This window comes from Bubalus bubalis, chromosome 1 (genome assembly GCF_019923935.1).
Source record: "Bubalus bubalis isolate 160015118507 breed Murrah chromosome 1, NDDB_SH_1, whole genome shotgun sequence".
Taxonomy (NCBI): domain Eukaryota; kingdom Metazoa; phylum Chordata; class Mammalia; order Artiodactyla; family Bovidae; genus Bubalus; species Bubalus bubalis.
In genome coordinates this window covers 110,133,402-110,150,813 of record NC_059157.1, presented here as the reverse complement: position 1 = coordinate 110,150,813, position 17,412 = coordinate 110,133,402, and the positions used below count along the sequence as shown (strand labels likewise).

The 17,412-nt window shown below is 36.5% G+C and overlaps 1 protein-coding gene across 4 annotated transcripts in view; it reads left to right on the top strand.

The window, feature by feature from the left end:
* The window catches only part of GSK3B (glycogen synthase kinase 3 beta), a 214,317-nt gene that overhangs the window by 67,469 nt on the left and 129,436 nt on the right, over positions 1-17,412 (top strand). For all 4 annotated transcript variants that reach the window (XM_006057598.4, XM_006057596.4, XM_006057597.4 and 1 more), the window contains exon 2: positions 6,407-6,600. In XM_006057598.4, coding sequence (XP_006057660.1) covers positions 6,407-6,600 — 194 coding nt within the window. The remainder of the gene's footprint in view (positions 1-6,406; positions 6,601-17,412) is intronic.

Sequence of the window (17,412 nt, the reverse complement as noted above, 5' to 3'; positions counted from 1 at the left end):
TTGGATAAAGAGTTGTTTGAACTTTAATTTAAAAACCTGAAAATTTGACAGTGTCAATGTTTCCCTTTCAGACTATCTTATATGCTTGATAAGGTGATTTTTTTTGTTATTATTCTTTAAAAAATTTATGTAATGTTTTTCAGTAGAGTGTTATATTGCTATTGCTAAGTCACTTCAGTCATGTCCGACTCTGTGCGACCCCTGAGATGGCAGCCCACCAGGCTTCCCCGTCCCTGGGATTCTCCAGGCAAGAACACTGGAGTGGGTTGCCATTTCCTTCTCCAGTGCATGAAAGTGAAAAGTCAAAGTGAAGTCACTCAGTCGTGTCTGACTCTGAGCGACCCCATAGACTGCAGCTACCAGGCTCTTCCGTCCATGGGATTTTCCAGGCAAGAGTACTGGAGTGGGTGCCATTGCCTTCTATATTTGGGCATCCATAAAAAATAGATGTTGTTTCTCTTCATGAGAAGCAATAGTCAGAGCTAGTTTCCCTACAAATCCTTATTGTTAGGTTAAAAAGCTTCATAAAAACACCTTGTATCTTCTTGTATCGTACCTGGTGTCCTGGTTTCTCTGGAATTTATAGACTTGGTTTTTCTACATGGAGATGTTATTTTTGATATTTCTACATGGAGATGTTATTTTTGAGGTAAAGGAAGATTTTATAGAGTTAGTCATTACTAACTTTTCAGTTTATGTTAGTATGACTTACTAACATCTCTAAAAGCCTCCCAGTTAAGCAGTATCACAGTTGGTGCTTTTTCTGAGCTCTGAATCCTAAGAAACTTTAAAATTAGAATATCAGTGTCAGATACCTCCGACATCTTTATGGATGCCTGAAGTGGCCTTTTGGGTTTCGGATGCTGAGTCCACACTTTTAATGCGGATTGTGTTACCTTGTAACATTTGTTCATCTCAGGGTCCATTGTTCTGAGGATTGATTTCAGAAGATGAAAAAAATGTAACCACAAGATATAGTTTACAGGTACAAACTTTGAGAGATTGAGAACTAGGCTGCACATATTATGGGATACATCTAAGGCTTTTGTAAAATTGTATTCTATATTTAACAGCCTTCAATGGAAAGTGGTTGTTCTGTTGCATACCACTTTTGCATTGCTTCACGAGGACTGTTTTATGGTTTATATTTTTAAGATTTAACCATTGTGGTAAAGAGTAGGGATTTTAATTCTATGTTCTAATTAGAGTGGGACATTCATACTACTTGAGTGAATTTTGATTGCAGTAGAGGATCCTAGGAATTCTCTGGCCAGAAGAGAGGCCCGAAACTGAGCTACTTCCACTGCTTTGCTGTTGTTGCTGCTGAGATAAAGTGGCATTTTTTGGAGACCAATTTTATTGTAGTTGATGTGAGACTCATGATACCCTGGATTCTGGGAAATTTAATATTAGGCAAAATGGTGGTTTTTTTTTTTTTTTTTATAAAGAGGCACGTTTGTTATGAATTCTAGCTTTTCGTGAGGATTTTTGGTTTGTTGGTAGTAGTGTTTAAAATGATGCTCTATTGTTAAGATTCAAAGTTATCCAATTTCTAAATTGAACATCACAGAATCAGTTGTTTTACATTTTTGTTTTCCATATTTTGGTTTCCAATTAGGATAAATTTCAAACTCTTAATGTTGCCAAAACATCTTTGGAAATAGCTCTTCAGCTATTAATAAATGAGTGAGGACTGAACTACAAAAGATTACTTATTTATTCTTTTGTTAATCTGAAGCTGACCTTTTTACATTATATTTTCAGAAGCATCTCCTTCTTTTGTAGGGATGGTATATGAAGTTGGTCTTTCAGTAGTAGTGGGAAGGTTGTAAAATATGGCAGAGACAGCCTGAGGCGAGTGAAGAGTTCTGTCACCTAAAGCTCTGTTATATTGGACAAGTTTGTTTCTCTTATTTTAGCATAATAAATAAGTTCCCTCCATTTATCGTAAGGATTAGAGTAGATGAAACAATGAATCGGAAAGTTCTTTTTGTACAGTGAAATTTTATACAGCTGTTACCTTATTGCTGAGTCAGCAAATTGCAGTGCCAAATGGTGACGTGCTTTTCCCTGGCACATTAGCTGCCGACTGTCCCATGCACTACTGACGCTCGTACGAAGTCACCGCCAGTGTTATCTTGCCGTTCTCTACAGCTCTGCTATTTCAGGTAGCTGATGGAGCAGTCTTGAAGAGCTTGAATGATTTCTGAATAAAAATTCCAGGACGCTTGGGCACAAGGTCTTAGAGCCATTGTTCCTTGTATACCCAGGATTTCCTGCTAGTGGAGGAAGAGTTCCTGCTAGCCTGTAAGAGTTCTCAGCAGTTTCTCTCACTGCTCAAAAGAGAATAGAGTAAACCTTTTAATTTTTGCAAAGATAGTAAGCAGGGTTATTTTTTTGTTGTTTTTACTAGATGTGTAAGAGGGTAAAAGGATTGGTCTCTGTTTCACATCCAATCAGTTTAAAATTGAGGTCTCAAGACTCTCTCTCAGCTATAGCCTCTGTGGCACCCATTTATCTTTCAACTCTGCTTTTAATATTTTTGCAGAATTACCTTATTTGTGCCTCTTCCTATAGGCAAGTCATAATGTTGGGATAAACATTTACAAGTTTAACAGTAGTAGATAGTACTCAGTCCCTCAGTCGTGTCCAACTCTTTGTGGCCCCATGGACTATAGCCTGCCATGTTCCTCTGTCCATGGAATTTTCCAGGCAAGAATCCTGAAGCGTGTTGCCATTTCCTTCTCTAGGGGAGTCTTCCCAACCCAGGATCAAACCTGCATCGCTTACGTCTCATGTATTGGCAGGTGGATTCTTTACAGCTGGGCCACTTGGGCAGCCTAAAATATGATTATAGAGTGGGAAATCATAATTTTTGGTTATACCCAGATGGTTTTTGTTTTCAGCTAAAATTGTGGAGTAGAGTACCCATTGTTAATATCTATATCAATTAAAAATGATGATGATGCTTTGTTTTGTGAATTAGACCTGTGAGATCTCACAAGAAACTTGTTCAGTGGAATTGGAGTTATTAATTCATTGTTCTTTTAATATGTATATATGTGCGTGTGTGAAAATTGCTCAGTCGTGTCTGACTCTTTGCGGTCCCATGAACCATACAGTCCATGGTGTGTGTGTGTGTGTGTGTGATATATGTATATGTGTGTGTATATATATTATATATATGTATATATGTATACATATATTTGGTGATATGGTTTTTGACTTGAATGATCTAGAGAAAAGTCAAACTGTTTGAAATCACTTTTTATTTTCTTTGGGACAATAGGATTACAAGAAAATGTATTCAACACTTTGGATTTTAAGTACAAGTACAATAATACAAGTAAGGATAGGTTTATTTTATAAATGGAGAAGAAATTTATAGTAAGGTTTGTACTTAGAAGTGGTGGTTAAGATTTTTTGTTGTTCAGTCACTAAGCTATATCTGACTCTTTGCAACCCCGTGGACTGCAGCACACCAGACTTCCTTGTCCTACACTGCCTCCCGGAGTTTGCTCAAATTCATCTCCATTGAATCAGTGATGCTGTCTAACCGTCTCATCCTCTGCCACCTTCTCCTTTTGCCTTCCAACTTTTCCATCATCAGGGTCTTTTCCAGTGAGTTGGCTCTTATATGAGGTGGCCAAAATGTTGGAGTTTCAGCTTCAGCATCAGTCCTTCCATGAATATTCAGGACTGATTTCCTTTAGGATTGACTGGTTTGATCTTGCTGTCCAGGGGACTCTCAAGAGTCTTTTCTAGCACTCCCAATTCAAAAGCATCAATTCTTTGGCACTCAGCCTTCTTTATGGTCCAACTTTCACATCCATACATGCCTGGAAAACCGATAGCTTTGACTAGACGGACCTTTGTCAGCAAAGTGATAATATCTTTGCCTTTTAATACCTGTCTAGGTTTATCATAGCTTTTCTTCCAAGGAGCAAGCGTCTTTTAATTTCATGGCTGCAGTCACCATCCTCAGTGATGTTAGAGCCTAAGAAAATAAAGTCTGTCACTGTTTCCATTTTTTCCCTGTCTATTTGCCATGAAGTGATGGGACCAGATGCCATGGTCTTAGTTTTTTTGAATATTGAGTTTTAAGCCAGCTTTCTCATTTTCATCTTTCACCTCATCAATAGGCTCTTCAGTTCCTCTTCACTTTCTGCCATTAGAGTGGTATCATTTGCATATCTGAGATTATTGATATGTCTCCTGGCAATCTCGATTACAGCTTGTGATTCATCCAGCCCAGGATTTTGCATGACGTTCCCTGTATATAAGTTAAATAAGCAGGGTGACAATATATAGCCTTGTTGTACTCCTTTCCCAATTTTTGACTAGTCCCTTGTTCCATGTCTGGTTCTAATTGTTGTTTCTTGATCTGCATACAAGTTGATTAACATGATCAAAAATGAGTTCTATGGAATATTTTGGGGGAGTGAGGCATGATCATTTAGAACTCAGATTAGATTTAATTAAGTTTTTAGCATATATGTTTAAGATCTATTTTACTAGATAACTAGAGGTGAGAGGAAACTTAGTTATGTTGTTGTCTTGTGGTGAAGTTTATGTACATTTAAAGCATATGTAAAACTGTTGGAAATAAAATGATGGTATTGACAATATTTGATTTATTCTTTCTACAAGTCATATTGGATTTGTGCTAACTAAATCATATCTGTTCGGGTATTTCACCTTAAAACTAAAGACATATGTGTTTCAGATAGCTGGCTGTGATACAGTATAGACTGCCTATAAACCACCTAGCTGTTGTATGTAAGAATCATTCATTGTTTTTGTATCTGTCATGAAGGCTGCCTTACACACAAGAGAGTTAATCAGTTGCAGATACTGCTTTTTGGCTTTTGTATATATTAACTCTGTGAGCTTAAATGGCTGTAAATATTGTTTACAATATGCCACTAACATTTGGATATTCATTTTTCTGGCAGTCTTAAATTGAGTAGGGGAAAGACTCAAACCATTGGAAAATCAGATTATTATATATATATATATATATATATATATTTTTTTTTTTTTAATGTGCAAGACAAATGAATACATATTTCATCATCTTGGTTTGGTATTTGGGTTTAACTATTGCATCATTTTTCTTTTATGAGGTTACTATGAATTCAACTAACATCTTAAAATTGCTATAATGGAAGAGTAGGAGAGAGAAAAAGCATTGTGCAGTTTTGTCAGTGAGAACTGGTTTTAGAAATGTCAGCAAAGAGAGAAGAAGCACAAGTCATAATTGCTGCTTTGCAAAGATTGTAGTCCCTAGAATCTGGGTGTATTCTGAAATCACTAAAGGAACAATTTAAAGCTTTTTAACATCAAGTGCTCAGTAGTATAGAATGGTTTGAAATAGTTTAAGAATTCAGAGAGTAAGGTAATTGTTTAGTCAAGAAAGGAGGTGGCTCTTGAACTTGGAAATAATCTTTGGATTGTTACTGGCGGGAAATGAAGGCAGAAGAGATAAGGAGATGGCCATGAGTGGGCAGAGATCCCAGTGCTGGTGAGATAGTTATGAATGAGGCTCAGTTCAGAATGGGTTTGATTTTTCTTACAAGGTTTGCGTCTCTTACCCCCAAATTAACATTCCCCTGTTTCTTTTCCCCATCTGACTTTTCTTGGAAATGTATCACTATTTTCTTAAGAAGAAATAAGACGTGGAGAAGCAAAAACTTAAAGCTTTACCTTCCTAAAGGGAGAGTGGTCTGAATAGAAACAGAATTAGATGTTTTCAGTTGCACGTATCTTATTTTCAAGTACAAGAAGAAAGCCTGAGGAAAAAATTAGGGCTTTTAGAGTTGGACAGATAAGGATTCTTTGGTGAGTCCATCATTTGCCTTTTGACTGGACAAATTTAGCATTTTTCTTATTATGTTTATACAGGAACAGTGCTGTCTACTTCATGGGATTGTTTTCATTAAATGAATTCATGTATATAAACTAAGCATGGTGCCTGCTCTATAGAGTGACTGAATAAATGGTGGTTAAAATAATTACTTATAATTTAAACAAATAGTTGAAATAATTCTGTGATGATAGATATGATAAATGAACACGAGCATTTAAAAATAATTATAGAATATTTGGGCTTCCCAGGTGGCGCTAGTGGTAAAGAACTTGCCTGCCAATGCAGGAGACATGAGATGCAGGTTCGATCCCTGGGTTGGGAAGATCCCCTGGAGGAGAGGGTGGCAGCCCACTCCGTTATTCTTGCCTGGAGAATCCCATGGGCAGAGGGGCCTGGTGGGCTACAGTCCATAGGGTCACAAAGAGTCAGGCATGACTGAAGGGACTTAAAACGCGCATAGTTTACTCGGTATACTGTGGCAGTTTTCTCGGTTGAAGTCTTTGCAGTTCTCATTTTTCTATCCCTTTTTTCTTTTAGGAGACAAAGATGGCAGCAAGGTGACCACAGTGGTGGCAACTCCTGGGCAGGGTCCAGACAGGCCACAAGAAGTCAGCTATACAGACACTAAAGTGATTGGAAATGGGTCATTTGGTGTGGTGTATCAAGCCAAACTTTGTGATTCAGGAGAATTGGTTGCCATCAAGAAAGTATTGCAGGACAAGAGATTTAAGGTAAGACCTTCAGTAGTTCATGTGTTTTTTGTTGCTGTCAATACATGTAAATAATTACTTTTTCAAGTGTTTCCTTTTGCTTCAGGTTTCATTTATTGCACAAGTGTTTGATCAGCTCAACTACTGTAGTGACTTTTCCATTGAGTATTATGTTGAGATAAAATTTACTGAAGATTGCAGTATTTTTTTTGAACTGCAGCTATGAGTGATATATGTATTTAAAATGTTGTGAAAGATAGATTAAAATTTCTTAATTCTTTATTTTAAAATGTGACATCTGTCTGCCTTGGGTCTCATTGGTGTAGGAGACCAGAGAAACATTGCCTGTAGCATATGTTCGTTTGATACAGTTGATTGTGCTTCCTTTCTTGAAAAATTTCCTTCGAGTCGATGATACAACACTGTCATTTTTCCCCCTATAACTGACATTTCTTTCCTGCTATATTCTTATATCTCCCTTCCATCTGCCCCTAGATACTTCCCACAATTCATTTTTTTCCCTTACAAGATCCCCTTAGAGTGTCCTGTGTATGGATGATCAGAGGTCATCTCTTCATTATGATACAGTGGAGAGTCAGGAGACCTGGGCTGTCATCGAGCCTCTGCCATTAACAAGCCATGCAGCTCTGTTCCCTTCCCTACTCTGCCCACCTCTGCAGCATTTTACTGAGAGTCTCCTGTGTTCTTGGAACTGTGCTTAACATTAAGGGATAAAAAATTAAGACGTTATCACTGCTCTGAAATAGCACACATTCTGGTGTCTGTATGCTACAGAATGTTTTGAACATTCTGCTGCTACTGCTGCTAAGTCGCTTCAGCCGTGTCCGACTCTATGCGACCCCATAGATGGAAGCCCACAAGGCTCCCCCGTCCCTGGGATTCTCCAGGCAAGAACACTGGAGTGGGTTGCCATTTCCTTCTCCAACATTGAACATTCTAAAGAGGTTTTAAAAAAAAAATCTAAAGTTTTGTTCTTCAGTTTATTCTCTTCTGAGCACTAGTCCCATGTTGCCAAATGCCCACTCAGTCTTGATATCTGAAGGTACCGTTATTTTCAAATTGACAAGTCTTCTTATGTAACTCTAACTTAACTGTCAGTCTTAAAGGAAATTCTTTCTATTGGTTCCCATTCCTTCTTATTCTTTCCTTCTAACGGTTTTCTCATTCACTGTCATCCGTATTCATCCGTTCTCTCATACCTCATATCCAATCATTACCCAACTTGGTTAATTTTGTGCTGCCTGCAGCGCCCCCTGCCATTTTCTTTTCTCATCACTACTGTTCTAGCCAGACCTTTGTCATTATTTGGCTTTATCACTAGTAACTCTACATCTGATCTTCTTAAAAATCTTGCATTCCAACTTTAGAATAATCCCACAGCTCATTTTGGTCATATTGTTTCTACTACACACACATCTTCTGTGGTCCCTCATAGTCTAGAAAATAAAGCCTGCCCAGTTTTAATTGTGCATTCAAGAGCTTCCATAGTCTTGCCTTCTTTCCAAATACTTAATTTTTACAGTACTTTTGTTTCACTATATTTGAGACATAATGGTTTTTATGGTCTCTCTGATTTTACTTCTTAAGAACTGGATTTTTATTATGTGTGTCTCCTGATATCCACACACTTAATGTGTTTTCAAATTAATATCCTTCCCAGGTGGTGCTAGTGGTAAAGACCCCACCTGCCAATGCAGGAGACGTAAGAGATGAGGGTTTGATCTCTGGGTTGGGAAGATCCTCTGAAGAAGGGCATCGCAGTCCACTCCAGTATTCTTGCCTAGAGAATCCCATGGACAGAGGAGCCTGATAGGCTACAGTCCACAAGGGTTGCAAAGAGTTGATGACTGAAGCGAATTAGCATGTATGCATGATAGCAAATACTTATCAAATCCTTAAAATATTATCAGTAATCTAAAGTTTTTACGTGAGCAGTTTTATAGCAGTTTTCCTGTTAGTACTGCAATATTGATACTGTTATTATTTAGATAAGGAAACCTACACAACAAAGAGATTATAAATTAACTTGTCCAAAGTCATACAGTTAGCAAGTGGTTAGATGGGCAGGTATTTGAATTCGAGCAGTCTGACTTCAGAGTGCTTTATTACAGTCTGTCATTGCTGTATCGAACCAGTACATTCTGTTCAGTAGGTACTTGGATGAGTTCTTTTTCTTTTTAAAAAAGTTTTAATCTTTTCCTTTATCATAGTTAAGTTATTCATCTGAAATACAGTTTGGTTCATCTGTTTTTGCTTATATCCCTAGTGTGCCCTTGTAGCTTTTCCTTTTCATGTTACTCTAGCTATGTTTGGATGTATATTTTTCACTATGAATTTTGGTATCATTTTGACTAACTCCTTGAGAAAGCTTGTTTATTTTTAATTGGAATTTCATCAGCTTTATAAGTTAAGGAGTTAATTGCCTCTCCATGATGTTGAGTTACCTTATCCAGAAATAGGAGGTAGCTTTGCATTTGTTCAAGTTTACTTTGTAAACTTTCAAGAGTTTTACTTATATAGGTTTTGACATTTCTTGTTAAGCTTATTCCTAAATATTTTAGTTGTTTTTGTAGCTATTATATAATTTTGTTTTTATTTTTATTCCTAAAAGTGCTGAAAAGTGGCAGGCTGTCTTACACGAAGTTCAGTTCTTTCCATTGTATCACCTTTTCTTTGTGAAACTTCAGTATTCTTTGTTCTCCTTGCTAAATGTTAGCTATTAAAAAAAATTGATGTATTGACCAATTCATTTCCTTTGATTGTGATAAAATAGGCATTTTTCTGACAACTTAAAATTCTATTCACATTTGTAATTTTTACATCACTGCTACCAAGAATTAAATAATATGTATTTTGCATTAAATGATGATATATATTTAGGAGAAGTTAGAATAGGGTCTTCTCCTTGCACTGTTTCGTAAACCAACATGCTGAACCTGCTGGTGTCAGTGAGAGGCATTTTGTTTTGGTGAAAAAACAAGAAGAGAAAGAATGATCAGAGATAGGAAGAATACCAAGAGTAACTAATTACCCCTGCTCATTAGTCTTAAAAACTATATATATATTTTCAAGTTGTTTCTGGTACAACAAGTTTCAGTGGTGTTTTACCTACAATTTGAATGCCTTTTTCCCTCTGTACCCATCATACTAAAATTAAATTAACCTCAACTGGCCAGTTTGGAAGTGCTGGGGATAGAAAATGCTGTTGTGGTGCTACCAGTAGAGTTCACCTAGGTACCTTATGTAGGATACCTTTGATATTAGAGCAGGAAGAAGATTAATCAATCCCAATACTGATCATTGTTGAGACTGGCTTTTCCAAATTGAAAATCAGTAAGCTACATTTTAAATTAATTAGTGATCTTAGCTTCATTAACTATTAATTTCAGTTCTCCTTTGAACTGAGTCATAGGTTTCAGGTGTCCTGCTTGGTTTCACTTGTTCTGTCGTTAGGATGTGAGAGAAGAAGTGAAGTGTCACTCCTGTTCTGTTGTGAATGGAGAGTGATTTGAGCCCTGCTTTTAATATATTCTGTTTTGGAGAGTGAAAAGAGATAAATGTATGGGCTCAATCCTTAGGGATATGAGTATTCTCTGTATGATATTTTGGAGACAACATAGGGGAAATAAGACCTTGGTCCGCTATTAATAGTTTTGTGAGCTTAAGTATATCCATTAACTTTATGAGCTTCAATTTCATCATGTGTAAAATGGAAATACTATTATTACAGTGGTACCCCAGTCCAATGTTTGGTGCATAAAGGAACTCAGTAAGTATTGTGCTTTCTTTTTACTCCAATGTTGTGTGAATCAAATGAAACAATATATTATAAGAACATCCAGTAAATTTTAAAACTCCTTATAATTAAGTTTATTGGTTTTAATTTTAGATCTGAATTACTACAAACTGCTATTTACTTTGGATTTCTTCCTCTTTGTTTTGCTTCCTCTTTTATTTGGTAGTCTTATTCTGAGACACCTAATTATTTGTACTTACATAGCTGTTTTAAGTCATTGTGGAAAATCTATTCTTGATAAAATTTATAGACAGCTTAAAGAAATATTAATCTTTAGTTATGTCATATGGAACTATGTTCTTTGAGTCATGAAAACTTGTAATTATCAAGTGGAAGGTAAAAACCAAGACTTAACTTCTGTGGAGGAGGAAGGTTAGCACAATGGCATGCTGAGTAGGAAAAACCTTATACTTCAGTGTAGCTCTAAGAAAGTTACAGAAAAACCAACAGAGAATCATCAGTCCAAGGTTGAACCGTCAGAAGAGTCAGTGTCTCCTGGGAAAAGGGCTTCATTAAATATGTCTGCCATGCTGTGCTAAGTCATGGGCAGGGAACAGTTCATGGGGAGCTTGGCTTAGCACCAAAGAAGAAAATGGTTTTGAGAGCTCAGCAACTAGGACCACTGGTCAATAATGTTTCCTGCAGTGGGTCATCTGAGAGGAACATTTTCATAGTTAACATGCCAAACTTCCTAAGGATACAGACTGTTTTATGCTACCTTCCCAAGTCGTGTAGAATGACTGGTAAAATGTTACTTTTAACTGGATTAAAATTTCAAAGACTGTACAGAGGTTAATGAGTAAGGATTCTATTTGATTTTGCTTTTACAACTATATATAGTTTTATTACCTCTATTATTCCAGAGAGAAGAAATATGGTGGCATGATATTTGTGATCCTGAATGCCTCCTTTCTGCTTCTCAGTGATTTGAACGGCTTGAGAGAAAGAGAAATAAAACTTGATAGAAGGTAGCAAGAGCAATTAGGCAAGAAAAAGAAATAAAAAGCCATCGAAATTGGAAAGGAAGAAATAAAACTGTCCCTGTTTTATATGTCATCTGTTTGCAGATGACATGATATGTATGGAAAATCGTAAAGACTCCATTTAAAAAAAGTTAGAAAAACCAGTTCAGCAAAGTTGCAAGATACATATCAGTGCACACAAATCTCTTGCATTTCTATATACTTAAAGTACAGAAAGAGAAAGCAAACAATCGCATTAATGTTACACTGAAAAGAATTAACTGTCTAGGAATGCATTTGACCAAGGAGATGAAAGACCTATATATTGAAAACTCTTAAGCCATTAATGAAAGAAATTGATGAAGACACAAATAGATGAAAAGATACTATTGGATGAATCATGATTGAATCATTATTATTAAAATGTCCATACCACCCAAAACAATCTACAGATTCACTGCAATTCCTATCAAAATTCCAATAATTCAAAGAAATTTTTCAAAGAAATAGAACAAATAGCACTAAAACTTGTATGGAATGACAAAAAATCTCAAATAGTCAGAACAAAAGAACAAAGCCAGAGACATAATGCGTGATGATTTCAAACTATATTAGAGAGCTACAGTAATTAAAGCAGGATGGTACTGACATAAAAGCAGACATGTAGATCAGTGAGACAGAGTAGACAGCCCAGAGATAAACTTATGCATTTATGGTCAGTTAGTTTACAACAAAGGAGACAAGAATATACAGGGGGAAAAGGACAGCCTTTTCAATGAATGGTGTCGGGGAAACTAGATAGCACATGCAAAAAAATAAAACTCAACAACTGTCTTACACTGTACACAGAAATTAGATGGATTAAAGATCTGAATGTAAGACCTGAAAGCATAAAACTCCTAGAAGAAAATGTAAATGGTAAATGCTTTGACATAGGTCTTGGCAATGATTTTTTAAATCTGAAACTAGATTTTAAAAAGCACCAGAAGCAAAAATAAACAAGTGGGACTACATCAAATTAAAAAGCTTCTGCACAGCAAAGAAAACCATCTACAAAATGAAAAGGCAACACATTGAATGGGATAAAATATTTGCGAATCACATATCTGGTAAGGGGCTAATATCAAAAACCCCAACAATCTAGTTTAAAAATGGGCATAGGACCTGAACATTTTTCTGAGGAAGACATGCAGATGGCCAACAAGTCCTTGAAAAGATGCTCAACATCACAAATTATCAGGGAATGCAAATCAAAACCACCACAAGGGATTTCCTTGATGGTCCAGTGGTTAAGAATATTCCTTGCAGTACAAGGGATGCGGGTTCAATCCCTGGTGACCTGCATTGCAAGATCCCACATGCCATGAGCAACTAGGCCTATGTGCTGCAACTACTGAGCTCATGTGCCACAACTAGGGCATCCAGGTGCTACAGTGAAAGATCCTGCATGACACAACAAAGATCCCGTGTGCCACATCTAAGACCTGATACAGCCAAAAAAAAAAAAACAAACCAGAATGAGGTATCACCTCATACCTGTTAGAATGGCTATTTTTCATAACGCAAAAAGTCACAAGTGTTGGCAGGGATGTGGAGAAAGAGAATCTGTGTGTGCTGTTTGTGGGAATGTAGATTGGTGCAGGCATTGTGGAAAACAGCATGGAAGTTCCTCAAAATATTAAAAATAGAACTACCATACAGTAAAGTGTCTACCTGCAATGCAGGAGACCTGGGTTTGATCCCTGGGTCGGGAAGATCCCCTGGAGAAGGAAATGGCAACCCACTCCAGTACTCTAGCCTGGGAAATTCCACGGAAAGAGGAGACTGGCAGGCTATAATCTATGGGGCTGCAAAGAGTTGGACACGGCTGAGCAACTAACACATAGGATCCATCAATTATACTTCGGGGTATTTATCAAAAGAAAATCAAAGTACTAAAAGTACTCGAAAAGATATATGTACCCCATGGTTATTGCAGAATTATTTGTAATGGTTAAGATACAGAAACAGCCTAAGAATTTATCAGTGGATGAGTGGATAAAGAAATTGTGGAATGAGTGAGTGTGTGTGTGCGCGTGTGTGATGGAACATTATTCAACTGTAAGAAAAGAAAATCCTGACATCGTGGCTTCGTGGCTAGACCTTGAGGGCATTATGCTAAGTGAAATAAGTCAGACAGAAAAACACAAATGCCACATGCTGTCTCTTATGTATGAAATCCTACCCTCAGCAACAACAAAGAACAAACTTGTAAATACAGAAAACAGATTGATGGTTGCCGGAGGCAGGAGGTGGGAGAAATAGGTGAAGGGGGTGAAAAAGTAAAACAAAAACCTCAATATGAGTCACAATATGCTTCTAAATTTTCTTACTTTTTAAAAAGTTTTTATTATCTTTAGTTATATTTTTATATTATAGTACTTTTTATATTATTATGTTTATACCTTTTAAATTCCTGTATGTCTGTGATAAGTTCCAAATAAGTATTTAGCATTAGGAGTTAGATTTGCTTATTTGACTAGTTTCTCTAAAGCCTTTGAAGTTTTTGTGGATGGTCAGCTGCTTGATTGTTTTTATATAAGAGCTTCATTGAGATATAATGTCTATGACATGAATTTCACCCTTTATTACAGTATACAATCCATTGGTTTTAATACAATCACCGAGTTGTGTAGCAATCACTACTAATTCTAGGATATTTTCATCACCTCAGAAAGAAACTCTTTTAATAGTGCTCTATTAAATTCTTATTAACAGTCTCTTCCCATCCTCCTCTTCACCGACACCCTGGCAATCACTAATCTACTTTCTGTCTTCATGGATTTGCCTATCTGGACATTTCATATAAATGGAATAATAATATATGACCTTTTTGTTTATGTCTTCTTTCACTTGGAAAAAATGTTCAAAGTTCATCCATGTTTACCATGTCTCAGTATTTCAGTCCTTTTTGTGGCTGAATAATACTACGTTTTGTGGATATACTGCATTTTGTTAATCAGTTCACTAGTTGATGAGCATTTGAGTTGTCGTTACATTTTGGCTATAACGAATGATGATGCTCTGAACATTATTTGCATACAAGTTTTTGTGGGTACTTTTTTCCCCCTCAATTCTCTCGGGTATATACTTAGAAGTGTTGTGGGTCCTATGGTGACTCTGTGATTAACATTTTGAGAAAGTGCTAACTTGTTTTCCAGAGCCACTGTACCATTTTACAGTCTTTGTGCACTGGATAAACACTGCAGTTTCCCCACATTGTTGCCAGTACTTGTTATTATCCGAGTTTTGATGATATCTGTCTGAGAGTGAACTGTTTCACATTTCCTGATGGCTAATGAGGTTGAACATCATTTCATCTTTTCTTTTATTGACCTTTAGTGTGTATTCTTTGAAGAAATTTCTGTTGAATTTCTTCACCCACTAAAACTTTAAGATTTTCCTTTTTTAACAGGTAACTGTTTGAAGTTTTAGTTTTACAGAGCAATGAATGAAAAGTACAGTGTTCCTATATACACTCTTCTTCTCCTCAGTCCCCCTTGCTATTAATGTAGCACGTTTGCATGAATGTAGATTTGTTATAATTGAAGCAGTATTGATGTATTAGTAGTAAAGTCCATAGTTTTCATTATTGTTCATTATTTGTGTTGTGTAGTATGTGGGCTTTGGCAAATGTATACTGACATGTTTCCATCATTACAGTGTCATGTGGCATAGTTTCAGTGTCCTAAAAATTCCCTGAGCTCCACTTAGTCGTCCCTCCCTCCTTCACCTCAACCCTTGACAACCATTGATTAAAAAAAAAGAAAAAGTTTCCACAGTTTTGTCTATTCTAGAATGTCATATGCTTGTAATCATACACTGCAGCCTTTTCAGATTGACTTTTTCACTTAGCAGTGCGCACTTAATGTACTTGCTTAGCTTTTCTTGGCATGATAGCTCATTTCTTTTTCTCTCAGAACAAATACCGCTGTATGCATATACTACGTTTTGTTCTTTTATTTGCTTATTGAAGGACATCTTGGTTGCTTCCAGGTTCTTGCAGTTATAAATAAAGTTTCTTCTAGACATTCATGTACAGGTTTTTGTGTGAATATAACTTTTCAGTTGATTTGGGTAAATATGAATAGCACAATTGCTAGATTGTTGCTAGATTGTATGGTAAGAGTATGGTTCAATTTTGCAGGAAACTACCCAACTATTTTCTGATGTGGCTGTGCAAAATAATTTTATATTCCCATTAGCATTGATGAGAGTTCCTGTTGCTCTGCATCCTCACCAGCCTTTGGTGATGTCAGTGTTTTGCGGTTTGGCCATTTTGAGAGGAGTGCAGTGGAAATGAAAGTGTTAATCACTCAGTCTTTCAGATTATTTGAGACCCCATGGGGTGTACCAGGCTCCTCTGTCCATGGAATTCTCCAGCAAGAATGGATTACCATTCCATTCTCCAGGGGATCTTCCTGACCCAGGGATCAAACCCAGGTCTCCTGTATTGCAGGCAGATTCTTTACCATCTGAACAGTTGTTGTTCAGTCACTTAGTTGTCTGACTCTTAGCAACCCCATGGACTGCAGCAAGCCACGCTTCCCTGTCCTTCACCATCTCCCAGAGTTTGCTCAAACTCATGTCCATTGAGTCGGTGATGCCATCCAACCATCTCATCCTCTGTCATCCCCTTTTCCTCCTGCCTTCAATCTTTCCCATCATCAGGGTCTTTTCTACTGAGTTGGCTCTCTTCTCATCAGGTGGCCAAAGTGTTGGAGTTTCAGCTTGAGCATCAGTCTTTCCAATGAATATTCAGGGTTGATTTCCTTTACGATTGACTGGTTAGATCTCCTTGCTGTCCAAGGAACTCTCAAGAGTCTTCTCCAACACCACAGTTCAAAAGCATCAATTTTTCAGTGCTCAGCTTTCTTTATGGTCCAACTCTCACATCTGTACATGACTGTTGGAAAAACTATAGCTTTGACTATACAGATCTTTGTCAGCAAAGTAATTCTGACTGAACAGTGAGACATTAATGTCTAATCTGAGCAGTAATACCTCACTATTGTTTAAATTTGCAGTTCCCTGATAAAATACCATGTTGAGCATCTTTTAATATGCCTATGTGCCATCAGTGTATCTTCTTTGGTGTGGTGTCTTTTCAAGTCTTTTGCCCATTTCAAATAGTTGACTGTGTTCTTGCAGTTGAGTTTTAAGGGTTCTTTATATATTTTGGATAAAAATTATTTATCAGATAAGTGTTTTACAGAGGTTTTCTCCCAGTCTGTGACTTGTGTTTTCATTAGTGTCTTAGAGCAGAAATTTTTAATTTTCATGAAAAGTCCAGTTTATAACTTTTTTCTTTCATGGATTGTGCTTTTGCTGTTGGATCTAAAAAACTAAGGACACTGTCAAATCCAAGGACACCTAAATTTTCTTCCATGTTATCTTGTAGTGTTTATAGTTTTTTCTCTAATATTTAAGTCTGTGATCCACTTTGAGTTAATTTTTGAAAAAGATGTAAGATCTGTATCTAGATTAATTTCTTTGCTTTTCAGTTGTTCCAGCACTATTTGTTGAAAAGACTATCCTTTCTCTTTTGAAATGCCTTTTTTCATTTGACAAAGTTCAGTTGATTATATCTGGTGGCTATTTCTGGGCTCTCTGTTCTCTTCCAGTGATCTGTTTGTTTCTTTCTCTAATATCACAATGTCTGTTTTTACTCTAGCTTTACAATATGTCTTGAAATCAGTTGGTATCAGTCTTTTGACTGTTCTTCAGTATTGTGTTGACTAATCCATATCCACAAAATAACTTGCTGGTATTTTGATTGGAATTGCTTTAAATCTATATTTTATGTTGAAAAACTGGTGTCTCAACAATATGCAGTCCTCCTCTCCATGTATTAATGCATAAAATATGTTTCCATTTATTTAGATCTTTGATTTCTTCAGAATTTTATAGTTTTCCTCCTGTAAATCTTGTATATAGTTTATTTGCTTTGTACCTAAATATTTCTTGCTTTTTTTTCTTTTTTGTGTGCTAATGTAAATTGTATTGTGTTTTTTA